Below are 27,972 nucleotides of genomic sequence, written 5' to 3' on the forward strand. Positions count from 1 at the left end.
TTGGAGAGTTGTTGTGGTCTCGATGGGCCAAATGGCCTGCTTCCAAACTGTAGGGATTCTATGATTCAATAGGAAACATCCATTAATAAGCGACCATACTAGGATATTACAGTCCAAATTAGATAATGTAGATGTTTGAAAATCTGAATAAATTGCTCACAATCTCCCAGGAAGGATACAGTTAGACTTCAGGCTGGCGGTGGTTAACCCGATTGGATTCCAGCTATTTTGTTTTTAATTCAGCAGTTTCAATATTTACTACAGGAATATGAACCTGTGAACAATATAAAATCAATGCAATAATTCGATGTGATAGAAGTAGCATATCTAATTAAAATGAACCTCAGTGCATCAATCTTCCAGCTGTAAAATCCTACACCAGTACAAAATTGTCCAGATGTCTCTTGGTGAGGTGGCAAAGTCACTTTAATGGCATCAATGAATTGAAATCTCCACCAAATTTAGATTATGTTTGACCAGATATTTGTGAAGATATACTTAGCATAGCTAAAGCGATTCATGGAGAATGTTCCTTGTAAAATCCACAAGCAACCACATTCAACTTTTCTTTGGAACTCTCCCAACTGTCTAATGTTATGGTCTCAAGAAACTTAAATTCACAACATTGGACACTAATCATTTTACAGTCAATAACTGTTAAGATGGTAGAGTCATATAACTGTACAACATGAAAACAGACCCTTTAGTTCAACTCATCCATGCTGACCAGATACCAAAACTGAGAATCACTGTTCAGGAATCTTCAAGGACATATACACATCTCCTTTTGTAAGAATTTCCTTGCTTGCCTAAATTACAATTGGTTGCATGTGATTCCTCTGCTAACTTGTTTGGTTGGCATTGACTCACGTGGAATCACATCTTTTTGGGTGATGGCCTCTCCCTGAGACCTCAGTGGTGTGCTGACCCTTCATTTTGAAACCTAGAAACTTGACTGTGTGCAGGCCATACAATAGTAGGGAGCACTATGGTCCGGTCAAATAAGCACATCCATTTTTGTGACCAGGTCGGTGGACCAGGTCAGGAGTGGGATATCTGAATGCTTCCCCTTTCTGTGTCACTCAGTGGATATTACTGGGTCATCTGAGTGTTCAAGTTTACTGAGTAAAAATACTCAAGGCTGACACTCTAGTGCAATACTTGGAGAACGCTACAGTGCCCAGAAATGTTACCTTTCTGATGGGATGTTAGACTGAGGCTCCAGCTGGTGCATGTAAAATATCCCAGAGCATTGTTTTAAGGAAGGACTGGAGGGTGGGGGGCATGGGGTGTGTGCCTTTCACGGCTGCCCTGACAGATCATTATCGCTTTAGTAAAACCATCAAAACAGGTAATTTGGTCCTTCCTTCCTTTAGTTCTCTCCGATGGGAAAAATTTCAACTGGGGATTTTACTCCTTTAGTGATTTAACTGGAAAAAGTATGTTGCTAATTGAGCCCCACTGCTCTACAAGCTGTCACAAGATGTATGAAATCCCAATAAGGCCGCTATGGTGACCGTTTTCCTGACTGACTGCTAATCAGGACAATAGTAATTCATATCATGTTTTTTCAGTAACAGATAAAAAAATCTCTATTTATTGAAAGACCCTTGACTTTAACAAGAGCAAAGAAAGGATTCCTAATCAGCTAATATGCAACTTAACCCATTAAAATTCCCAAATACACACACACACACACACAATCACAATTAAGAAAAACGGTTTAACATATTCTGTATGGATGGGGAAATCATAAATATAGATAGGATAAACAAAATTCCCAAGGTCAAAGTCTAAAGGACACAGGTCAAATTTTATTTTCTCACTGTCTTTTTGATGTTGGCAATAATGACATACTGTTGGCTGTTGGTTGCTCTTCAGTTTGATGATTGATCAGGTGGACCTAGGTCTCTCCTGGTTTTAAAATTCTCTTTGTTTTCTGTCTTTTTCCCAGAGAGAAGGAGAAAAAAGGAGAGCTGGGCGCTTTCTGTCTGCAAGTTCTAGAAGTTTCTGTGCGCTGCTAGCCTGGCACTTATGGCTTTTTAACACTGCATCTCAACCAGAGGATTGTTACAGCGTCATACAGCACAAAAACAGACCCTTCAGTACAAATCATCCATGCCAACTAGATATCCCAATATGACCTAATCCCACTTGCCAGCATTTGGACCAAAACTTTCCTATTCATCTACCCATCCAGATGCCTTTTAAATGTTGTAATTGTACCAGCCTCCACCACTTCCTCTGGCAAATCGTTCCATGCATGCACCGTGCATGTTCTATGAAAAAGTTATCTCTCAGATTCCTTTCAAATCTTTCCTCTCTCACCTTAAAGCTATGCCTTCTGATTCTGGACTCCCTCCCATCCCAGGAAAATGACCTTGTCTATTCACCCTATCCATGCCTCTAATGATTTTATAAACCTCTATAAGGTCACCCCTAAGCCTCCAATGCTCTAGGGAAAATAGTCCCAGCCAATTCAGCTTCTCCCTTCAGTCCTGGCAATATCCTTGAAAGTCTTTTCTGCACCTGCTCAATTTTAACATCTTTCTAGGGCGACCAAATTGATTGCTGTATTCCAAAAGTGGCTTCATCAATGTCCTGTACAGCTGCAACATGACATCCCAACTCCTGTACTCAATACACTGACCAATGAAGGAAAGAGGTGGTGGAGACAGGTATAATTACAACATTTACATAGCATCTGGATGGGTACATGAATAGGAAAGGTTTGACGGTTAGAGGAATATGGGCCAAATGCTGAAAAATAGGACTAGATTGCTTAGGGATGTCTGGTCAGTGCAGATATTAAACCTGGTTTTGAAATTATGTTCCATTGTTGATTTAGTGAGCAATATTTCTTTTAATTTAGAGAACACTATTTTACCTGCAGTAATTACCAAACAGGGTCATATAAATTGTGTTATAATTATAGTGATTAAAGATTGTGACTATATTAGATAAATACATACCTGACACCAGGGAAACTAATTCAATTATTAGAGTATATTAGAGGCTGGATTGAAATACAAACTGTTACCTCCACCAAAGCAGATCATTAAATCTCTTTGTCAATTCTTTAAGACTTGTCTATTTTAGTCTACGTGACTTAATATGAAAAGGTAGGCAGTCCTGCTACAGGTCAAATTTAAAGGGATATGGCAAGTTAAAGATAATATTGGAAAAATGGATTTATTGTATTTATCAGCAAGTACTCAACTTTATGGCTGGAGAAGTGGGAGAATGGGGAAGTGGAAGAAATGCCAGACAATTCTAATGTGAATGGAGAGAAAGTGCAAAGATACAAATTGGTTTCAAGTGGCCCAGTTGTACATCGAACTGTCTGTTTGAGGCTCAGGAAAGTGGAGGATTTTTTTAAATAGTTAATGGGGGGTCATAACAGGACCAGAATTTGTTGCCCATCCTCATTTTCCCTTAAGAGGGGGCTGGTGAGCTGCTTTCTTGAACTGCTGCAGTCTGTGTGGTGTAGATATACCACAGTGTTGTTGGGTAGGGAGATCCAAATCTCTGACCCAGTGACACTGAAGCATTAACAATTTAGTTTTGGCTCTGATGGTGTGTGGCTTTGAAGGGAAATTTTTAGTTGGTGGTGTTTGCGTTCACCTGCTGCCCTCGTCCTTCTGGGTGGTGACAGGTTTGAAAGGTGCAGACAAGGAGCTTTGCTGGGTTACTGTAGTCCATCTTGTGAATGGCACACATTGCTGCCAAGATGCATTGGTCAATGTATGTGGTGCAATCAAACAAGTTGCTTTGTCCTGGATGGTGTGGAACTTCTTGAAGTTTGCAGCTGCACTCACCCAGGCAAGTGGAGAGCATCTGCTGTCGCCCTGACTTATGCCTTAGACAGTTTTATGGGATAGGGAGGCACTCTCTGAAATAGGAAGAAAGATGATTGTCCGGCTTGATGCTCCGGGACATCCTTTCCAATGAGCATTTGTACATTATATGATCAGGAGATGAATGTTCTCAGTCTCACTGGTGTGAAACTACACGGTAGCAGATCTTGAATAAGCATAGCCCCATACAAGTTGAGATAATATGTTTACTTTCTGTTCTTCAGTTTTTACATTGTTTGCCCATTCTCTCCTTTTCACCTCTTCTCTGTTTAGATTGAGCCTCTGATAAAGGAGATGCAGGATCCAAATACTGGAATTAAAACCCAAACCCAGAGGCTGATAATAACTACAATCCCTCATGCAATGACAGGTAAGTGAGTTAATAATCTTCCACTGTGGTGATTCTGGCTGCTATTCTTGCACTTACTTCTTAAAACTGGTTTTAAAACTCTTCATTACAATCCACCGCAACATCTTTCCATCAGGACCACAGTTATCAGGTGTAGATGGGTGATCTAACTATTTGTAAATTATTGCACATGCACTGAAACCAAAATGATTTTTTTAAAAAAATGCAAGAGCTTGTATTTGCTTTCATGACCTTGTGATGACCTAAAGTGCTTCACCGCCAATTACTTATTTCCGAAATATGAAAGTAAAGTAAACTGCTGAAGTATCCGACTACATAATGTGCTACATAATCCAGAATCCGCAACCTCCTGCAGCAAGGTTTACATCACAGGTTGACATGGTGGTTAAGAAGGTGTTTAGCATACTTGCCTTCATTGCCCAGACCTTTCAGTTTAGGAGATGGTACGTCATTGTTGAGGTTTGTACAGGGTGCTGGTGAGGGCCTCTTCTATTGTACTGGGTGCAGTTCTGGTCACCCTGCTATAGGAACAATATTATTAAACTGGAGAGGGTTCAGAAAAGATTTCTCAGGATGGTGCCAGGAATGGAGGGGTTGTGTTATAAAAATAGGTTGGATAGGCTGCAACCTTTTTCACTGGAGTGTAGGAGGTTGAGAGGTGACTTTATAGAGGCTTATAAATCATGGCGGCGTGGTGGTGAGTGGATACGGTGAATGGAAGACCTCTTTCCCTAGGGTGAGGGAGTTCAAGACTAGGGGGCGTATTTTTAAAGTGAGAGGAGAAAGATTTACAAAAAAAAAACATGCAGGGTAACTGTCTTACATTGAGAGTGATTCATGTGTGGAATGAACTTCCAGAGAAAGTGGTAGAAACGGTACAGTTACAACATTTAAAAGACATTGGATAAATTCATGAATAAGAAATGTTTGAAGGGATATGGACCAAGTTCAGGCAGGTGGGACTAGTTTAGTTTGGGATTATGTTCTGCATAGACTGGTTGGACCAAAGGTTCTGCTTCTGTGCTGATTGATTCTAAGACTCTATGACCTTTGCATTCCTTGTATCAACAATCACCAGTAACAACTGATTGCATGGTCTGGTTCATGAAGGCAGCTCACTACCATCTTTTCAAGGCATCTCAATCATACAAATGGGACTAGATTAATTTAGGGTATCTGTTTGGCATTGATGAGGTTGGATTAAAGGGTCTGTTTCCTTGCTGTACAGCTCTACGACTCTATGACTAAGTTAATGAGGCTAATACCTGATATGGAGGGTCTATCTTATGAGGAAGGTAGATGGGCCCTGAGTCTGTTGGAATTAAGAAAAACAAGAGATGACCCTACTGAAACATACACGATTTTAAGAGGATGTGACATTGAGGCTTTTGGAATACCGTGTTCAGTTTGTGCTATAGGAAAGATGATGTTAGACTTGAAAGGTTTCAGAAAAGGTGTACAAGGATGTTTCCAGGGTTGGAAGATTGAGGGAGAGGCTGAATAGGCTGGGGCTGTTTTCCCTGGAGTGTCGGAGGTTGAGGGGTGACCTTATAGAGGTTTATAAAATAAAAAGGGGCACGTATAGGGTAAATAGACAAGGTCTTTTTCCCCAGGGTAGGAGAATCCAAAATTAGAGGACATAGGTTTAAAGTGAGAGGGGAAAGATTTAAAAGGGACCTAAGGATCAACTCTTCTGTGCCAAGGTGGTGCATGTGTGGAATGATGTGCCAGAGGAAGTGGTGGAGGTTGGTATATTTACAGTATTTAAAAGGCATCCGAATGGGTATATGAATGGGAAGGGTTGAGAAAGATACGGGCCAAGTGCTGGCAAATGGGTCTAGATTAATTTAGGATATCTGATTGGAATGGATGATTGGACCGCAGGGTCTGTTTGCATGCTGTACACCTCTATGATTCTGAATGCTGGCCCAGCTAATTATGTCCATGTCCCACAATCGAATTACAAAGTAAAACTGCCAAAATCAATATCAGGATTAGCGAGGCTATAACTGTGAAGTCACAGTTGAGAAGTTGAGTGCGTACCAACAGGGAAACTCATCAAAAAATCCAATTCCAAAATATGCCCGGCTTGTATTTTCAGCCCCTTCCTTTACAGAAGCAAAGAATGGACAACTAACAGGAGCCAGGAAAAATAGCTGAACAGTTTCTAATTCGGATAAAGGCAAAACACTGTGGGTGCTGAAAATCTGAAGCAAACACAGGGAATGCTGGAGAAACTCAGCAGGTCTGACAGTATGTGTGGAGAGAGAAAAATAGAGTCAATGTTTCAGATCTTCTTCAGAACTCCACCTCTTCCGTGTTTCAGATGAATGTCGGGGATTCCTGGCAAAAGATGGAGTGCTAAATACAGACGTATCCCAGTGTGTAAGGATTCCCAGTAAGTTTGTCCTGATGAATCAGCATTGACCTCTTTGACTGGGTCACATGTACCAAATGGGTAGTGACTGCATCCCCAAAGACATCTCTACGGCGAGCTTGCTATTGGCATGAAATCCACCAGGCCTGCGTGCAAAGACGTCAGCAAGCAAGACCTCAGGTTGACCAGGATTGGAGTTAGTGCATGGGAAATCCTTGCCAGTTCCTGGATGCGAGAAATCAGAAGATTAGATTAGATTATTTACAGTGTGGAAACAGGCCCTGCGGCCCAACAAGTCCACACCGACCCGCAACCCACCCATTCCCCTACATTTACCCCTTTACCTAACACTACGAGCAATTTGGCATGGCCAGTTCACCTGACCTACACATCTTTGGACTGTGGGAGGAAACCGGAGCACCTGGAGGAAACCCACGCAGACACGGGGAGAATGTGCAAACTCCACACAGTCAATCGCCTGAGTCGGGAATTGAACCCGGGTCTCTGGTGCTGTGAGGAAGCAGTGCTAACCACTGTGCCACCATGCCACCCTAAGGCAGGGAAGAAAAGATCAGCGCACACAATAGATGACCAGATGGAGGAAAAGTAAAGATCACTGGAAGGAAACAAAATAACCTCAACCAACCTCAGACCAACTCTGTTCATTCAGCCTGTGGTGGGAGAGACTGTTACCCACGAAATAAGCCTTTGACAGTCACACAGACAGTGTTAAGTCTGTGGCAAAAACCACAGCTACAGCCTGTCACCTGCCAAGGTCAATGGATGGCATTGTACTGAGACCTGGAATGTCAGATCAGAAACAGTGAAGTTAATAGATTCTAAAGCAGCTTTTTGAAAGCAAAGGAAATCTGAAGAGATAAAATTTAAAATAAATAATTTAAAACAATATGAGGATACGTGGCTTCTTTAGAGAGCCTGCATGGGTACAATGAGGCACTAAACCTCCTTCTGCATTAGAGTTTACCATTGTACATTAACATTAAAACCTGGGAACACTACCATTAGAGTATGTGAGGAAACAACTAGGTAAAACATTAAACGTAACAAGACCTTTCATGAGATTTAATTCCTACTTGTAAATTTGAGCTGGTTTTCATTGTTATGGTGTTTGATTCACTGGTTGTGAATTTCTATCTTTCATATTTCCTGACACTGTGTCTCTTTTCATCTCTGAATAAATAGCTGTTTTCACTGCATCATTTCATTTCTGGATAATGCTTTCAGCTCTTGAAGCCCAATCTACACCATTTCATTTGCAATGCATGATTTAATCTGAAGTGCTGCAGTTTGATCTACAGTGATATTGGAGGTTTATTGCAGTGTGTTAGAGGGAGAAATAGGATTAACTCAGATATGATTGACAATGTAACCTTTGCTGTGAAGTCGAGCCTTCTCTATATTTCTCAAATTCCTGTTCATCGATGAAGTTCTCTGCTAGTTGTCATATGGTTGTTAACTATTTCTGCTGTTAAACACCACATTCTTCAGTACTATGATGCCACTCATCTGCTACACTTAGGAGATAAAACAAAATCAGCTAAAGAATAATGCCAATGATTCATCCCTTCATTATCTCAGTCTGTTGCTAGGTTACTTGGTCTGACAATAAGAGGATTATATAAACTAAATGCTGACACCTACAGGAGACTGAAGAGCTGGAGAACTTATTGATCATGAAGCGTCCTTTGTGATCTTTGCTGGCAGGCAGGGTTAGAATAGCAACACTGCTCAATTTAAGACCTTGTTCTCCTAAAGGAGAGCAGCCCTTGTTGAAGCTATGGTTCTTACATCTCTGTCCCATCTGAGGAAGGATTGACAGTAACCACACCCCCCCCCCCACACCCCCCCCCCCCCCCCCATAGCTAACACTGTCTGAAATCTTTGCATTCGTAAAATTGTGTCTTTTTTGCCCCATCTCAATTCCCTTCACTCCACCAATAACCACTTCCAGGCTGTGCCTAGGGAGGAAAGATAAACAGGGAAAGGTGGGAATCAGAAGGGTTGAGGGTTGAAGGTGCAAGCCAGAAGGTAATGGAACAAGCAAAGAAACCAAAGCTGGGTCAGAAGGGGAATGTAAATGAAAACAGCAGGATAACAGTTGTGGTCTGAAAGAATGATAACACTGGCTAGGATGTGAAAATGTTAAACTCAATGTTCAATCTTCAAATTTCTATTGAACTTCTCCGGAAGAGCGTAGGAGGCTGAGGGTAGAGAGAGATCGGAATGGGAAGCATATGGAAACTTAAAATAGCCAGTAATCTGAAGCATGGCCTCTTGTTAATGGACATTTGAGGTTTGTTAACTCTCCTAATCAACAATGCAGAAGATCAATAATTGAATAATTCAGTTTACTGGTAAAGCAACTAGATGGTAGCGTGTAGAAACCATTTAATTTAGAATGCATTGCATTAATATGAGATTTGATTATATGTGTTTTAATTAAGATAAAGTATTTTCTTAATGTTTTTCTGTATTTTCTGTGTTTGGATTCATTAAGAATCCACTCACTAATGGATTGATTTTGAAAACTCTTTCTTAATGTCAAGCAATGAATTTCTCATGTTGCAATAGATTCTAGGCTAGGATAATGCTTTTATATCTGGCAACAAATTAGCATTCAGAATCCTTCTCCTCTTCAGTCCTGTCCCCGAAGGCTGGTCTGATCCAGTGCACCAGAAACTCAACCTGGGAGTGGGACAAGGAGGCAAGTCTCAAAATCCTCCCCAGCCAAGACAGGGATCAGACTACTTGCTCTTGACACTAATCTGACCCACACCAGACTTTCAGTTAACTGAGCTAACCAACTCTCCAAGAGGCTCAAGGTTCTATAGCAATGTACACATTTACATGCAACTTGGAGTTATGGACAGTGATGATAAATGCTTCAAATGGCTAAGTTTGTCCCACTCTCACCCCCTGCCATTGACATGTGTTAGAAAGTTTAACAAGTGGATACTTACCTGTTCGGTCATGTTATGAGGACACCTTCCTTAGCCATTAAACCCTGAAGTGGAACTGGAACCCAGAACCTCTGACTCAGAAGCAGGGACACCATAATTGTGCCAGAAAAGCTCCCATTCAGAACCTACACTTCCAATTTAATTGGCAAAATTGAGCCAGTTGCATCTAGTGACTGTCCTGCTAAGCTAGTTATAAAGACTATGTTTGTCATTGAATTGCGACATGATTCAGTTGAGTGTAAAGTTACACTTGTGAATATATTTTCCTTTTGTTTAAAGAACAGATGTGAACATTGACACCAATTTATCAGCCAGTGAGTTGAAGGCAGTCAGTGCAATTTGTGTATCTGTGAGTCTTGACCAAGACTACAGCACAACTACTGCTCCAGAGAAGATGCCATGAGTGGAAGAGTGTTGTTCAATGGAAATTATGTGGGTAAGATCAGTGCCAGGTCCTAACAGGAGTAATGCCTCTTGGCCAGAATAACCTAACATCTCCTATCTGCCTGCAATCTGCAGTGTCACAGTATACAGCCCAATCCATGAAGACGGGAAATGCAGACAGATTCACACTGCAGACGTTGAAACAGTGACACCACTTTGCAAAACAAGGAAGCAACAATCATCAACCCTGATATGTTGCAATCACCCACCTCAAATTTAGTAATAGCTAAATGGTATGCGTAGATTCACAGGACTCTGCCCTCTAGTCTGTTCCCTGGGATGTACACCGAAACAAAGATCAACCAAGCTTGGAGGACCATCAATATTGTGAAAGATGTTCTTTGGTCTTCCTGAAACTTGTTGGTCTTCCAGAGCAAGGCATTGACCTCAACCAAATGTTGCAGACTGGCACATTCCAAAGTCCAGGACTACATGCCGAGGGATGCACTAAAGCTTGGGCCAGCTGCCACCAAGGCGCAGTGGGGAAAGATCATCTTCTAAGGTCTTTCTGCCGAAGTATAATGGGGGGTCCATTCAGTTATCAAATCATCCCAATGCCTCAAATACATGTAAATTGTATCTTACATAATTAAGAAATGCCTTGGCCTTTTGGAACTGTCAGGAGAGTCAAACTCCAATGTTTGTTGTTCTCAATATGCTGAGACTATGCATAACCAAATTGTTTTAGTGACTATGTATTGTGGTAAGATGTGCCTTTAAGAGGGTTTTGTTGTGTTCTGTTTCTCTTGAAAGCAAGTGTTGTAAACCTGGAGCCAAGCTTCTGCTCTGTGCTCAGCAGTGCAACTAGCTTTGTTTTTTTTTAAAAAGAGTTCAAACAATAGAAGCAGCATGAAAGGCTGTAGTGGAGCTCCCACAGAACCAGGATTTTAATTTAACTTTCAAATGCTTTTGGGGTTTGGAAGCTGCCAAATATGTCTCCCTGCTACAGCAAAATGCTTGCGTTCTCTCACTCAAGCGTTTTCTCTTGATGTTCTTTCCTCCTGGACTAGAGAAATGCATGAGAGACAATTGATTTTACTGAATTTGCCTTTGCCAAAGGTGTGTTTATGCAATGTCACTATATTTGACCAGCTGCTGTTTAATAGTTATGCAATCTATTATTCTGCTACGTTTTTCAATAAAGCTAAGTTATTCCAATTCTATTTTATTTTGTATTTTAACTATAATGTAAGAATAAAGTTGTTTTGTTTCAAGCCTAGTCTTTTGACCAATCAAATTACATCTGAAACATGATGCTTTACATTTGCCTTTAAAATAAGATAAAATTGCAGTCTTAATATTTTAATATTTTTTAGGGTGTTTGGTCCTGTCAATAACAGTATGTATCTAAAGGTTTTTTTTTAATGAATAAGGTATAGTTTTGAAATTACAAAAAGCTATGTGTAGGTTTACAGGGTCCCTGCTCTAGAGTCAGTAGAATATAACCACACTTGCAGAAAGAAAATCTCTTCAGGAAAGAACAGCCCAAGATTGACAAGAGCCTATTGAGATGGGTCTAAGGAAGTTGACACAATTCCAACCCTATTTTCTTCCCTATAACCATTCCCAGCATTTGGGTATCTTCACGATGCTGCCTGTTCTCTTGTAGGGCAAGATGTGCTGGAATGGCTGATTCAGCGCCTGCAAATTACAGATGAAGGTAAGAGCACAAACTCTTAGCTATACAGCATTGGATCAAATTTTATAAAACAGGTTCACTTACCTCCACCCTCTTTACCTCCATCAATCCTTTGTCCTATAAAGCATCTTCAACTTCTTACTCCTATCAATAACTGATGGGCAATTGTTTCTTCCTAGATGCTGTGATTACAATATGCCCCTGTACTCTACGTTTGAGGATGCCATGAGGCATTGATTCCCATGGAGCCCCAAAACCCAATTAGCAGCTGCTGGCATTGAAATCAGAAAATGGGTCTCATACAGGCACCACCTGAATTGTTAGACTAACAACCTCGATGGTCAGCAAGCAGTTGTGTATCACTTGTCATTTCTGTTCCTGTTCTTCTTCTGAATTCATGTGGATCAGATTAGGGCTCTAACAATGACAGTGCTAAATTAATGGGCTATGACACAGACCTTCAGGTTTATTAGAATGGATTGCGTCATGCTAGATTTTATATTTTCAAGGAAGGTGAAAGATTCCATTAAGCTTGATAATTGGTTGATTTGGTGAGAAAACTGTGAAGTATTTCTGTATGTAAACATGTACACATATAATACATTATGCATGTTTACATTGCATGTTAAACAGAAGAAAGACTTGCATTTATATAGCACAACCTCAGGACATTACAATGGAACTTTACAGCTACTTACTGAGGTTTCACAGAAAACCCAACAGCCAACTTTCACACAACAAATACAGACATTGCGAAAAGGAGACAAGAAGTTGAAGCTTTTCATCTCGCATTCATCAGAACTAGGGCACAAGAGGCAGGCTTGAAAAAGGAGATACCATTTATAGAGCATGAGAAGGGGGTGCTGCTTGGCTGGGCCATCATTGATAGCAAGAACTGTTAACTGTCAATCTTAATTTTCAAGCCAGGCAGATAGATTCTGATTAGTCACGGTGTTGCCATGGGGATGTAGCAGCGATTGACTAAATCCATGACCCTTTATTTTATGAAAATGTATGTAAAAATTCCTTCTGCTAAAAAAAAAGACGCTCTATATTTATGGATTTAGCTTCTAGCACATACTGCAAACCTGACCAAGGATCTTAAATTGGCTTCCAGCCAAACATTTAGCGCAGTGTGTGGATTATTTAATAAATTACCTCCAATTACAATAAATGGTGAGTATACTTTATTGAGGCTTGCAAGCAAGGACTGATTGTGCATAATTAGAAGTTGCATACTTCAAATAGTCAACAGAATGCTCTTGATTCTGGATTGGGATTTGAATGAGCTGAGAGTATGATCTGCTGGTCCATTGTTGACACTTCATAATATGTGCAATTAATGCACAAATATACATGTGTATCTGTGTAGAATGATTAGATTAGATTGCCTACAGTGTGGAAACAGGCCCTTTGGCCGAACAAGTCCACACCGACCCTCCGAAGAATAACCCACCTGGATTCATTTCCCTGTCACTAATGCACCTAACACTATGGGCTATTTAACATGGCCAATACACCTGGCCTGCAGGAGGAAACCCATACAGACATGGGGAGAATATGCAAACTCCACACAGACATTCGCCCGAGGCTGGAATCGACCTGGGACCCTGGTGCTGTGAGGCAGCAGTGCTAATCACTGAGCCACAGGGCCACCCAGAATGTGTGCGTTGTAGTGTATATGATATTATTTTAGATTTAGATTTAGATTACTTACAGTGTGGAAACAGGCCCTTTGGCCCAACAAGTCCACTTGTAATGTCTTTACACATATGTATATATATCTATAGAACCTGTTTTATGAATTACTTTTTATTTCAATAACTTCACTCTAACTAAACCGTTGTTGGGTTTTTAATTGAAATGACATGTTTTTTTCCAGAAGGCTACATCTTGGGGAATATGATTGTGAAGCTTGGCTACATTTACCCCTTACAGGAGCCCAGGAACCTGGTCCTGAAGCATGACAACAGTCTTTACAGGTTCCAGGTAGGTAACCCGGCTTTGCCACTCGTTAAACATGAATGCACACAGTTTTGGGTGAACATGTGGAATTTGCTCACTAATCTTGATTCCTGAGTTGTTTACATTTCAAACACTGTATTAATACAAAACTGAACCATTACACACAGGGAAAATTGTTTCCAATAGTGCAGATAGGTCAGTCATTAGAATTTAAGAACATTGGTGGAAAAAACCAAAGGATGAAGTGAGTTGTGACCTGGAATGTGCTGCCAGTAAGGGCGCTGGGAGTAAATATAAGAATACATTTCAAAAGGAAGTTGGATAAATGTGGGAAAACATGAAATTCAAAGAGAATTGGGTGGAAAAGGTGAGGAATTCAGATTAATTGGGAGCTCTTGAAAGCTGGTACAAACATGATTGCCTTAATGGCCTCCTTTAGGATAGCAAGATTTTATGCTACAGTTAAATGGAGCAATTTTCATTGACCACATTTCTCTCCTGGGCAAGGTCTGAATTACTTCATGATATGGCTTGGATGACACGGATTAAGATGCTGCTATCAGCTAATTGATGTACAGACTGGTGGCTGAGTGGTTAGCATTGCTGCCTCACAATGCCAGGGACCCAGGATTGATTCCAGCCCTCGAAGACTGTTTGTGTGGAGTTTGCATATTCTCCCTGTGTCTGCGTGGGTTTCCTCTGGGTGGTCCGGTTTCCTCCTACTGTCCAAGATGTTCAGGTTAGGTGGATTGGCTGTGCTAAGTTGCCCATAGTGTCCAGGGATGTGCAGGCTGTGTGAATTAGCCATGGGAAATGTGGGGTTATGGTGGTGGATTGGATGCTGTTTACAGGGTTGGTGCAGATTTGATGGACAGCAAAGAAGGTTATCTCAGGTAGCAACGGGATCTTAATCAGATTGACCAATGAGCCAAGTGGCAGATGGAGTTGAATTTAAATAAATGTGAGCTACTGCATTTTGGGAAAGCAAAATCTTAGCAGGACTTATATACTTAATGGTAAGGTCCTGGGAGTGTTGCTGAACAAAGAGACCTTGGAGTGCAGGTTCGTAGTTCCTTGAAAGTGGAGTTGCAGGTAGATACGATAGTGAAGAAGGCGTTTGGTATGCTTTCCTTTATTGGTCAGTGTATTGAGTACAGGAGTTGGGAGGTCATGTTGCAGCTGTACAGGATATTTGTTAGGCCACTGTTGGCATATTGCGTGCAATTCTGGTCTCCTTCCTATCGGAAAGATGTTGTGAAACTTGAAAGGGTTCAGAAAAGATTTACAAGGATGTTGCCAGGGTTGGAGGGTTTGAGCTATAGGGAGAGGTTGAATAGGCTAGGGCTGTTTTCGCTGAGAGCATCGGAAGCTGAGGAGTGACCTTATAGAGGTTTACAAAATCATGAGGGGCATGGATAGGGTAAATAGACAAAGTCTTTTCCCTGGGGTGGGAGAGTCCAGAACTAGACGGCATAAGTTTAGGGTGAGAGGGGGAAAAATATAAAAGAGACCTAAGGGGCAACTTTTACATGCAGAGTGTGGTATGTGTATGGAATGAGCTGCCAGACGAAGTGGTGGAGGCTGGTATAATTACAACATTTAAAAGGGTGGGTATATGAATAGGAAGAGTTTGGAGGGATATGGGTCAGGTTCTGGCAGGTGGGACTAGATTGGGTTGGGATATCTGGTTGACATGGACGAGTTGAACTGAAGGGTCTGTTTCCGTGCTGTACATCTCTATGACTCTATACTCTATAAGTGGCTTCTATCTGCCCTGCAACGATTCTGTGATACTACTTGGGTCTATTAAATGCGTATTTAGTGAAATCTAGGGCTAACCTGAGAATATCACCAGGACTCAGGTCAAATCAAAACCCATGGATGGAATCATTGAATCTTTTGGCAATGAAGTATCCATTAATAAATAAGCTAGCCGGTCTACAAATAGCTTGACTTTAACCAATCAACAATTGTTGTTAGTTTGGAATATGTTTGATGAACTTAACTACAACCAGAACTTAAATTTTTAACAAACCCAGAGAATGCTGGAGAAACTCAGCCAGTCTGACAGCATCTGTGGAGAGAGAAACAGAGTTAACGTTTCAAGACCAGAGTTATTTTTCTGTTGTCTTTAATGTGGTAAAACATCGCCAGATCTTTCTGAGAAAACAGTATTAAAGTCAGGCAATGAGCTTTTATAAACAAAATCAGTAGTTGTTGGAAAAACTCAGCAGGTCTGGCAGAATCTGTGGAGAGAAAACACAGTTAATGTTTCAGGTCTAGTGACCATTCTTAAGAAAAACTTGTGTTGGCTTAGAATATATTTGAACAACTTAACTACAATCAAAAGTTAAATTTTTAACAAACCCTGAAAAACCCGCAGAAACCCAGCAGGTTTGACAGTATCTGTCAAAGGTTCTGAAGCAGAGGCACTGGACCCAAAACATTAACTCTGCTTTCTCTCCATAGATGCTGCTAGACCTGCTGAGTTTTTTCCAGCAATTTCTGATTTTGTTTCTGATTTCCAGCATCCGTGGTTCTTTGTTTTTTTTTGTTGAGGAGATTTTACCTCAGGTGACTAAAAGGCTTGTCAAAGCAGTGGATTTTAAGGAATAAGGAGAGGGAAAGAGAAAGGTGAAGAGTTTTAGTGAAGAAATAGACAGAGAAGATTTGAAGCTCAGGTTGAGATTCTGGATGTAGATTTGCTCGCTGAGCTGGAAGGTTCATTTCCAGACATTTTGTCACCCTACTAGGTAACATCTTCAGTGGGCCTCTGGGCGAAGAAATAGATTCCTGGAGATGTACAACATGGAAACAGACCCTTCAGTTCAACTTGTTCATGCCAACCAATCATCCAAAATAAATTTAGTCCCATTTGCCAGCTCTTGGTCCATATACTTCTAAAGCCTTCCTATTCATATATCCATCCAGATGCCTTTTAAATGTTGCAATTGCACCAGCCTCCACCACTTCCTCTGGCAGCTCATTCCATACATGCACCACTCTCTGTGTGAAAACGTTGCCACTTCGGTCCCTTATAAAGTTTTCCCCTCTCACCTTAAACCTATGCCCTCTAGTTCTGGACTCCCCCACCCCAGGGAAAGGATTTTGTCTATTTATCCTATCCATGTTCCTCATGATTTATAAACCTATTTAAGGTCTTCCCTCAGTCTCTGACAGTCCAGTGAAAACAGCCCCAGCTATTATAGCTCAAACCCTCCAAACCTGGCAGCATCCTGGTAAATCTTTTACGAACCCTTTCAAGTTTCACAACATCCCTCTTATAGCAGGGAGACCAGAATTAGATTAGATTCCCTACGGCCCAACAAGTCCACACCGACCCTCTGAGGAGTAACCCACCCAGACACATTTCCCTCCCCTATATTTATCCCTGACTAATAACATACACTATGGGCAACTTAACATGGCCAATTCACCTAACCTGCTCATCTTTGGACTGTAGGAGGAAACTGGAGCACCCAGAGGAAACCCACGCAGACACGGGGAGAATGTGCAGACTCCACACAGACAGTTGCCTAAGGCTGGAACTGAAGTCCTGTGCAGCTGCAGTATGACCTCCCAACTCCTATATTCAGTTCACTGACTAATAAAAGCAAACATACCAGACGATCTCTTCACATCCTATCTTCCTGCAACTCCACTTTCAGGGAACTATAAACCTGCACTTTAAGGTCTCTTTGCTCAGCAATACTCCCCAGGGTTTTACCACTGCTGCCCTGACTTGCCTTTCTAAATTGCAGCACCTCACATTTATCTAAAATAAACTGCACCTTCCACTTCTCAGCCCATTGGCCCATTTGATCAGGATCCTGTTGTAATCTGAAATAACCTTCTTCACTGTGCACTACACCTCCAATTTTGATGTCATCTACAAACTTACAAATCATACCTCCTATGTTCACATCCAATTCATTTATATAAATGACGAAAAGCAGTGGACCCAGCACCGATCCTTGTGGCACTCCACTGGTCACAGGCCTCCAGTCTGAAAAGCAACCCTCCACCACCACCCTCTGACTTCTACCTTTGAGTCAGTTCTGTGTCCAAATGGTTAGTTCTCCCTGTATTCCACGAGATCTAGCCTTGCTAAACAGTCTGCCATGGGGAACTTTGTTGAACTCCTTAGTGAAGTCCATGTAGATCATGTCCACCGCTGTGCCCTCATCAATCCTCTTTGTTACTTCCTCAAAAAACTCAATCAAGTTTGTAAGACATGACTTCCCATGCACAAAGTCATGCTGACTATCTCTAATCAGTCCTTGCCTTTCCAAATACATGTACATCCTGTCCCTCAGGATTCCCTCCAACAACTTGCCCACCACCGAAATCAGGTTCACTGGTCTATAGTTCCCTATCTTTTCCTTACTACTTTCTTAAATCGTGGCACCACCTTAGCCAACCTCCAGTCTTCTGGCACCTCACCTGTGGCTTGTTAGATCACCTGGCCATGGCCAATGAACATATGACCAGCAATGGCTGGGTGATGGAAATCAGACAAGTGTGAGACCATACTAGAGGAATACAAATAAAGCTGTGAGGCTGGAGGAACTTATAGAGATCAGGAGTCAGTGAGAACATGGTGAGGTTTGAAATCGTAAATATGAGCTTCCCAATTGCCAGCTCGCTGAACAGGACACCAATGAGCACAAAAGTGACAAGTGAATTTAGTGTTAGTAAAGACACAGGCACCAATATTTTGGATGAGCTCAAGTTTACATGCACACAATATTAACTGCTCAAAGATATATTTTTTCAATGTCAAGTTAAGAACATTGGAAATAGGAACAGGAGTAAGCCATTTGGCCCCTCAGTCTTGCCCCAACATCCCATAAGATCCAAACTCATCTGCCCCAGGCCCTAACTCCTCTCTCCTTCTAGTTCCTCAGAGCTCTAAACTCTTTGTAATTTTACTAATCTATCTACCCCCTCTTTAAATATTAGCAGTAATCCAGCTTCCACAATTCTCTGGGGTAGAGAATTCCAGAATTGGTCCCTTATTCTCTAACTATGACCCCCAATTTGAGATTCCCCCACTATTGAAAACATTTTCTCAACATCTCTCCTGTCAAACCCCATCGGAATCTTGTATGCTTCAGCAAGATAACCCCTTATCATTTTTAAGATGCTTTTACACACTTACATATGTCCCAGCCTCCTATCTCTATGTATTTCCTGTGATTTAAGAATTTATTTTATTGTTCTTTTTTCTTTAAATCCTACACAGACTCCTTACTTCTGGTCCACTCAGGAGTGGCCAGCCGAAGACACAGATTATGGTGAGTCTTTCACATGATCATTTTCCTCCTTAAATGTGCCAACTCTCAAACAACTAGCGGTGGGAAAAATCAGCAAAATGTTTACATTAAAACACAAGAAAAACCTTGCACTTATATTGCGCCGTTCACAACCTCAGAACATTTTAAAGTGCTTTAAGGCCAATTCAGTTTAGTCCCTGTTGTAATGTAGAGACATTATTTCCATTCTGCAATGAAGTAGTTAATTGATGAACTTTCTTTTTGTGTTTAACAGCAATTTATTTGGCAAAGAAAAATATATGCAAGAAAGGCTTATTGGAAGAATATGAGAAGGTGAGATCTTTCAAATACCACTCTAGCCCAAGAGTTTCCTGCTTTCTGTGTGATGTAAGCATGTTTCTTTTCAGTCCCTAATATATAAAGTTTCTGCAGTTTTAACAGGCCGTAGCGTGGCTCTCCCAGTAGAGGCAGGAAGAAACCTAGTGATAGTTTTATCTGAGGGTCACCACCCTTCAAAGGGAGGGAGAATCCTTCACAGTAATCTCAGCCTATGTGGGAATTGAACCCATGATGTCAGCATTACTCTACATTATAAACCAGAAGTCCAGCCAACCGAGCTAACTGACTTCCTCCTAGTTACATGCCCACAAGTTAAATGTGAGACCCTGGAAACAGAGCTCTGGGATTGTGTCTGGACAGCGCCACCATCTCAGTTTTAAGTCTAACACCTGTGAGATTCACAATGGGGAGCCACTTCACCATTTCCTGAGGAATCTGATTATCAAAGCCCTACAAACTTTGTTCTTCATAGTTTCCACAATATCACAGTCCACTCTCCCCAGATGTCCATGTCTATTGCTCGCAAATATTTAGTACGCTTTCATGCAGGGCCAGCATTTCAATGTTTTCCTCACAGACTGTCAGACTGGGGCAGCATAGGAGGAGCAGGCCATTCAGCCCATCATGTCTGTGGGAGATCTTTGTAAGAGTTATCCCATTAGCCTCAGCACAGGACTTTCCTCTTAATCCTTCAAAACTTCCCATGTCAAATATTTATCCAGTTCCTCTTCAAAATTTACTATTTACTATGCCCTTTCAGACAGTGCATTCCTGACCATTACAAACACTGTCATTACGAAATGTTCATCAGTAAATAAAAGGTGAAGTCACCCATCAGACAGAAAGAACTGGTGGTGGTTTAACCTACAGTTCAGCAGGTCTCAGGCAAGGGGAAAAGATGAGAAGGGGAGTCTTTCACCTTAGCCAATGCAGGAATTGAACCTGCACAATTGTGATCATCTCCTGCTGATTCCAGGTTGCCAACTCAAAGTGAACATATTCCTCGCAGTTTTACATCTATTATCCTGCCTCTAATCTCGTCATCTGGCCTTTGTGACTTTATTCACCCATTTCTAATCTTTTTTTTAAATGAATACAAATTATTTCCCACCCCAATTTCCTATTAAAAGTTATCAGCTTTAATCCTGAAGACACCAGAAAAGTTGGCAACCCTGAGAGACACCAATCTTAAAAGATATAGTCAGGAGAATGATATGGTTTGATTTATTACTGTCCCGTGTACCGAGGTACAGTGAAAAGTGTTGTCTTATAGTACTTGACGGTACTATACAAGTGCATCAGGGTAACAGAACAGAACAGAATGCAGGACATAGTGTTACAGCTGTTGAGAAGGTAGAGAGAGATCAACATTAACATTAAAGTGGTCCATTCAAAACTCTGATAGCAGCAGGGAAGAAGCTGTTCTTGAATCTGTTGAGGTCTTTGATTATGTTGGTTGCTTTACTAGTGCAGTGAGGTCGATGGGTGGAAAGCTGGTTTGTGTGATGGGCTGGGCTGTGTTCACGACTCTCTGTAGTTCCTTGCAGTCTTGGGAAAAACAGTTGCCGTACCAAACTGTGATGCATCTGGATAGAATGCTTTCTATGGTGCATCTATAAAAAATTTTAAGAGTCTTTATGGATGTGCCAAATTTCCTTAGCCTCCATAGGAAGTAGGGTTTTTTTTTGTGCTTTCTTGACCGCAGTGTCAATGTGGATGAAATGGGACAGAATGTTGGTGATTTTTGGTGAATGAGGACATGGGCATTTTATTGGATGACCAAAAGGATTGATGCATTGACTTTATTGTTTCTTTTCTTTAAGGAAAATTACAATAACTTGAACATGAAAATCAACCACAAGTGGGATTTTATCATCATGCAGGCAAAGGAACAATATCGGTAAGTTCAGTGAAATTGTCAGTGTTCCAACCTTCCTTGCACAGCAAGCACTGGGTGCTTGAGAATTAGTGACAGCAGAAATGACAACAGGATCTAGTTTTCTAGATTATTGTTTTATTGTGTCCGCGCTATGATTATTGCCGCACTATGATGTTGTGTTCTTTACAGATTGGTCCGGGAGCAGGCTAAGTCAGGAACTGTTTTTAGGCCTAAACTTCAAAGTAACACAATTTATTACTGTGTACATTAATACTAACACTGCTGTACATGGCGATTGTAGACAGACTAGGAGCTGACTTATAATTACATTAGATGAAGACTAATCTTATTTTGTTCACATTTTCATGCCCATGCTGTAGTTTGTCCAGGTATGTCTTCCAGACTCTCTTAAATCCTAGTGTGTTCTAACTCCACCCACACTGTGCTATTTATGCACAGTGATGTGCAGCTCCGTGACATCATCAGAAGGTTGCTCTGGGGTCCTGAAGTCTTCACACAAAATTGCACTTTGGGCTAATTCAATAAAAACGGAAGAACTTCCATTTCAAAGTGTTTCAAAGTGCTTTCTACTCACTGTTGTTACATAGGGAAGGTGGCAGCCAATTTGCAAGCAGCAAGTGGCCATAATCAAGAAAGATATTAATGACCAGACAACCTGTACTTTAGCGAAACAAAACTACAAAATGCCGGAAATACACTGCAGATCAGAAAGCATCTATAAAACTGGAACAGAGTTGTCATAGGTTAATGGTCTTTTAACAGGACGTATTTCAGAGTGTTTCCAGCACATTCCAGCTTTTTCCAGCTTCCCACCATCCATGGTATTTTGTTTACTTGTATTCAGTGAGTGAAGGATAAATACTGACTGGGACACTGGGAGTAATTCCCCTGCTCTTCTTCAAAATAATCCCATGGGATTGTCTGCAAGTCTCTGTTTATGTTCTTAGTCATGATGTGGAGATGCCGGTGTTGTACTAGGATGGACAAAGTTAAAAACCACACAACACCAGGTTATAGTCCAAAACCTTTTCTTAGTGATATTGTTCAGGGATACTTACTGAGCCAGGTCACTGAGGCTGTTCTGGCAGTGGGGAGTGGGAGTGTCAGTTACACAGACCTGTAAGTCTTGGGTACAGAGTGCTGACAACTCCTTTCCTCTCTTATATCTTGGTTTGGGACTAGAGAGTAATGATTTCTCTTGCATGAACCTGCCACTCTTTGGGATGCCACCCAGATGCAGATTGTGATGCTGAAGAGAAGAAAGCTGTGGGGGCAAGCATGTGACTGGGGGTGCAGGGGAGTGTGACTCCTCACCAGGATTGTTAATGTGCAAGGCCCTTTCCTCATGAAAGGCTTTTGCCCGAAACATCGATTCTCCTGCTCCTCAGATACTGCCTGACCTGCTGTGCTTTTCCAGCACCACACTCTCGACTCTGATCTCCAGCGTCTTCAGTCCTCACTTTTGTCTTGTTAACATGCACACCACCCTGTATGTGTAATATTAACCATGCCCAGTAGAGGGGAGTGCTGAGTCAGTGTAAAAACAATGCATTGTAGCTTCAGGTTTGTGTTGTGGAGATACCATGACCCTGCCGAAGTTTAAAACCTTATGGGAAAGAATGTTCACATTTGTATAGCACCCTCCACATCCTTTTAGTTATCTCCAATACCCCTATGTGGTGATTGGAACAAGTTGGCCAGGTGGATCCCATTGAGTAAGAGATCCCTGACTGGGGTTGTTAACCTGGCTCAATCAGGGAGCCCAGACTGGCAGGCATTTTCCTGGCTTTAGGGATTGATTCTGAGTTGGCTGCTCAGAGTCCATGTACTGGGCATGTAAAGGGTGACTTGGTGATGGGATACCAGCCTCCATGGAATTACTTCATCCTACTAACGATTTTGTTTCAAAAATCTCTGTTGTTATTTGGAAATTTGGCACACAATACTCACACAGTAAGGAGGGTCTCACAAGCAGCAATGAGTGCATGACCAGGTAATCTGTTTTGGCAATGTTGATTGACGTGCCAAAAACATTGTTCAAGTCACCAGAAGAACTTGCCAATTCTTCTTCAAACATTATTATGGTATTTTCTTCACCTAGATGGGGTTTCAATGTAACGTCTCACCCACAAAGATGGCACCTCTGACAATGCAGCAGTGCTTCCTCAGTCCTGCACTGGTGTGTCAGTCTGGATTGTCGTACTGAAGTCTCTAGAGTGGGATTTGAACCCAGACATCACTGACTGAAAGAGTGCTGTGGCAGGAAGCTGTGAAGGTGTTTTGTTCTGATGCTGCCTCTGATCTGAGTCCTTTCAGAAAGAGCCCGTCACAAATTAAAACCCTTGAGAGGCTTCAGGATTAATTCTGAAACCCGATGGGTCCCCAGGGACGGCCCTGCTCACTCTGTTTGAGGTTTTGGTTAGCCACGGCTGTGAGGGCTGGGGTTTGGTTAGTTCAGTTGGCGAGACATCTGGCCTTTGATGCAGAGTGACGGCAACAGTGTGGGTTCAATTCCCATGCTGTCTGATGTTACAATGAGGGGTCCATTTTCTCAACCTTAGCCCTCACCGATGGTGTAGTAACCCTCAGGTTAAATCACCTCCCAGTTGTCTGTCTCTGATGGTGACTTTACCTTTATCTAATAACAGGAATATTAACCCCACTGATATAATTAAAGTAATCATTAATAAAATATGCTATGTGCAAGTTCTACACTGGAGATTGGGCACATAATCCACACTGACAATACAGAAGGATCACCACACTGTCAGAGATTCTGTCTTTCAGATTGAGACTTTAGGCTCTATCTGCAAGACATAAACAATTGGACGGTGTTATTTTGAGGAAGAGCAGGGGATTATTCAGTGACTCGGCCTGTATTTATCCCCCAGTCAATGTCACAACATTATCTAGTCTTTAGCACACTGTTGTTTGTGGGAGCTTACTGCATGCAGATTGTCTGCTTCGATTTTCTGAATTACTGTACCACACTGACTGCACTTCAGAAGGTGCTCTCCCTTGCTGGAAAATGTTTTGTGACGTTGCAAGGTTGCAAAAGGTGCTACATAAATACTAAATAAAAAACTGAAAGCACAGCAGATGTTGGAAATCAAAAACAAAAACAGAAATTGCTGGAAAATCTCTGCAGGTCTGGCAGCATCTCTGGAGAGAAATCAGAAGGTCCAGTGACCCTTCTTCAGAACACCTTCTTCACTTCATTACCCTTCTTCTTCATTACATAAATACTACATCGTTGTGCCAATGTGGGTGGTATGTGGCTCGGTGGTTAACACTACTGTCTCACAGTGCTAGGAATCTTGGTTCGATTCCAGCCTCAGGTGTCTGTCTGCATGTTCTCCCTGCATCTGTGTGGGTTTTGTCCGGGTACTCTGGTTTCCTCCCACAGTTCAAAGATGTTTGGATAGGTGGATTGGCGATGGGAAGTGCGGGGTTACAGGGATATGATAGGGGGATGGGTCTGGATAGGATGGCCTTTGGAAGGGTGGAGTAGACTCAATGGGCCGAATGGCCTGCTTCCAGACTGTAGGAATTCTAACTCTTTCTCAAGATTCTCCACCTGTGTAGAAGAAGGGTCAGTTAGACTCAAAATGTCAGCTCTTTTCTCTCCTTACAGATGCTGCCAGACCTGCTGAGATTTTCCAGCATTTTCTCTTTTGGTGTAGAAGAAGCTTTAAGACACAGAGTGAAACTTGAGAAAGGTTTTGGGCTTCAGGATTTGTAACAGTTTGAAATCCGTCCCCACTGTGATAGCATTTCGCTGAGTCAGTGTTTGGTTTGGAATGGCGAGGCAGAGTCAGTATTCTCAGCCTGTTTCCAAAGTCAACTTTTGTCTCATCCTTCACTGCCCATTGTTAAAAAAATGTGTCCATTTAACTGGCAAACCCCTGACTTTGGTCACAGAGACTGGATTGGAATGGTTGCTGAGCCTGACTGTAAAGAAGTTAAAGTGTGGACAGCGTGAATTACACAATTAATGGAAGGCCTTGTGGTATTATTACTGGACTGTTAATCCCCAGACCCAGGTAATGTTCTGGTCACCCATGTCCGAATCCTGCCATGGCAGATGGTGGAATTTGAATTCAATAAATATCTGGAATTAAGTCTAATGTTGATGGAAAATCCCATCTGGTTCACTAATGTCCTTTACGGAAAGAAACTGCCATCTTTACCTGATCTGGCCGAGATGTGACTCCAGACCCACAGCAATGCGGTTGACACTTAATTGCCCTCTAGGTACTGGCCTAGCCCTCATCCTGTGAATAAATTTTTAAATGTTCAACAAGAAAGATTTAAAAAGGACATGAGGGGCAACCTTTCTAGCACAGAGAGTTGTTCACGTGTGGAATGAACTGCCAGATATTGAGGTGGATAAAGGGACAGTTACAACATTTAAAAGACATTTGGATAAGTACATGAAAAGGAAACGTTTAGGGGGATATGAGCCAGGCCTGGGCAGGTAGGACCAGTTTGGTTTGGGAATATGGTTTGCATGGGCTAGTTGGGCCGAAGGGTCTTTTTTCTGTGCTGTATGACTCCATGACTCTAGGGCTGCATTCCCTTAAATATTTTAATTCACTGCCGTACACTCTCCAGATAATTTTATTTTTCTTTATTCTTTCCTGGCAAGGCCGGAATTTGTTACTCATCTTTAATCTCCCCTTGAACTGGGCAGAAAAGTGGCAGATGGCTTTCAATCCAGACAAATGTGAGGTGATGTATTTAGGCAAGTCTAATTCTAGGGCGAATTATACAATGATTGGAAGAGCCTTGGGAAAAGTTGATGGGCAGAGAGATCTGGGAGTGCAGGTCCATTGTACCCTGAAGATTGATGCACAGGTGGTCAAGAAGGCATATAGTATGCTTGCCTTCATCGTAAGGAGTATTGAGTATAAGAGCTGGCAAGTCATGTTAAAATTGTACAAGACATTGGTTCGGCTGCATTTAGAATACTGTGTACAGTTCTGGTCGCCACATTACCAAAAGGATGTGGACGCTTTAGAGAGGGTGCAGAGAAGGTTTACGAGGATGTTGCCTGGTATGGAAGGTGCTAGCTATGAAGAGTGGTTGAGTAGGTTAGGTTTATTTTCACTAGAAAAATGGAGATTGAGGGGGGACCTGATTGAGGTTTACAAAATCATGAAGGGTATAGACAGGGTGGATAGAGACAAGCTTTTTCCCAGGGTGAAGGATTCAATAACGAGAGGTCATGCTTTCAAGGTGAGAGGTGAAAAGTTTAAGGGGGATACATGCGGTAAGTACTTTACACAGAATGTGGTGGGTGTTTGGAACACGTTGCCAGCAGAGGTGGTAGAGGCAGACATGGTAGATTCATTTAAGATGCATCTGGACAGATGCATGAGTAGGTGGGGAGCAGAGGGATACAGAGGCTTAGGAATTGACCGACAGGTTTAGACAGTACATTTGGATTGGCTCAGGCTTGGAGGGCCGAAGGGCCTGTTCCTGGGCTGTAAACTTTCTTTATTCTTTGTTCTTTGAACTGAGTGGCTTGCCCCTAAAGGGCATTAGTAAACCAGATGGGTTTTCAATGAGGACAAAGTGTTAGTTCCATAGCTCCAATACCAAGACTAGCTTCATACCCTCCAGATTTATTACCCATTGATTTTCAGTTTCATTAGCTGCTATGGTGAGATTTGAGTCCATATCCCCAGAGCTTTTATCCTGAAGAAGGGCTCAAAAAGTTAACAATGTTTCTCTCTCCAAAATGTTGCTGAGTTTCTCCAGTGATTTCGGTTATTGTTCCCCAGCACGTTAACCTGGCCATCTGGATGTGCTCTGCTATTAATCCTGACAACCTGAGGGAGCTCCCTCAGGCTCCTTGCATTTGGGTGCCACCTGCCGGAGGTGGTAGGAAAACTGACACAAGGAAGGGGGAGGAAAGGGAAGCAGAGGAGCTGGGGGCAGATTAGGAAGGATTCTTAGAAGGCTGTTGGAGGAGGTACGGCAGAGATGTTATAGAGAAAATTCCAGAATAAAGGAGCCAACATGTTGATGCTCCTAATGGAGCAAGAGTTAAGGAAATGATACAATTCAATGTAAAGGCTGGTTACAGCCTTGGAGAGCCTGGGTGGGGGAGATGGGAAAAGGAAATATAAAGGTGGGCTTTACGACTGGAGAGTTAATAATGTAGGGCAAAGGAGAGCAATCAAGTACCCAAGTCCAGAGGGTATGTACTAACTTGTTTGAGTTGAATACTTCTTGTACAAAGTGCTTCCAAAGGAATAAGGCATCAATCTCAGAGCCACTGTATTTATTAGATGGATTGTCGTACTATAGAGTTGATTGGGTGGCATGGTGGTTCAGTGGTTAGCCCTACTGCCTCACAGCACTGGGATCTGGGTTCAGTTCCAGCCTTGGGTGACTGTCTGTGTGGAGTTTGCACATTCTCCCCATGTCTGCGTGGGTTTTGTCCAAGTGGTCCAGTTTTCTCTCATAGTACAAAGATGTGCAGATTAGATGAATTGGCCATGGGACATTCAGGATTTACCGGGATAGTGTAAGAGATGTGTCTGAGTGGGATGCTCTTCAGAGGGTTGGTGTGGACTGGTTGGGCCAAATGGCTTGCTTCCACACTGTAAGGATTCCATGATTTTCAAAAAAATACTGAAGTCAACTTCCATGTAGAATGCATCACTTAAGACCACCAATTAAGAACAGAAGTTAAGCTGCTATTGCAACCATTTCTTTTTTTTAGTTCACTTGTAGGATGTGGGCATTGCTGGTTGGGCCAGCATTTATTGCCCATCCCCAGTTGCCCCTAGAGAAGATAACGGTGAGCTGCCTTC

At 41.9% G+C, this 27,972-nt stretch overlaps 1 protein-coding gene across 1 annotated transcript in view; it reads left to right on the forward strand.

Annotated features, from left to right (window-relative positions):
- rgs9b (regulator of G protein signaling 9b) overlaps nt 1-27,972 on the forward strand; it is an 89,723-nt gene that overhangs the window by 19,796 nt on the left and 41,955 nt on the right. Inside the window, exons 2-7 of the mRNA XM_072558815.1 lie at nt 4,131-4,227; nt 11,639-11,689; nt 13,551-13,657; nt 18,879-18,930; nt 19,184-19,242; nt 21,072-21,148. Coding sequence (XP_072414916.1) covers nt 4,131-4,227; nt 11,639-11,689; nt 13,551-13,657; nt 18,879-18,930; nt 19,184-19,242; nt 21,072-21,148 — 443 coding nt within the window. The remainder of the gene's footprint in view (nt 1-4,130; nt 4,228-11,638; nt 11,690-13,550; nt 13,658-18,878; nt 18,931-19,183; nt 19,243-21,071; nt 21,149-27,972) is intronic.

Source organism: Chiloscyllium punctatum, chromosome 39, assembly GCF_047496795.1.
Source record: "Chiloscyllium punctatum isolate Juve2018m chromosome 39, sChiPun1.3, whole genome shotgun sequence".
Classification (NCBI taxonomy): Eukaryota; Metazoa; Chordata; class Chondrichthyes; order Orectolobiformes; family Hemiscylliidae; genus Chiloscyllium; species Chiloscyllium punctatum.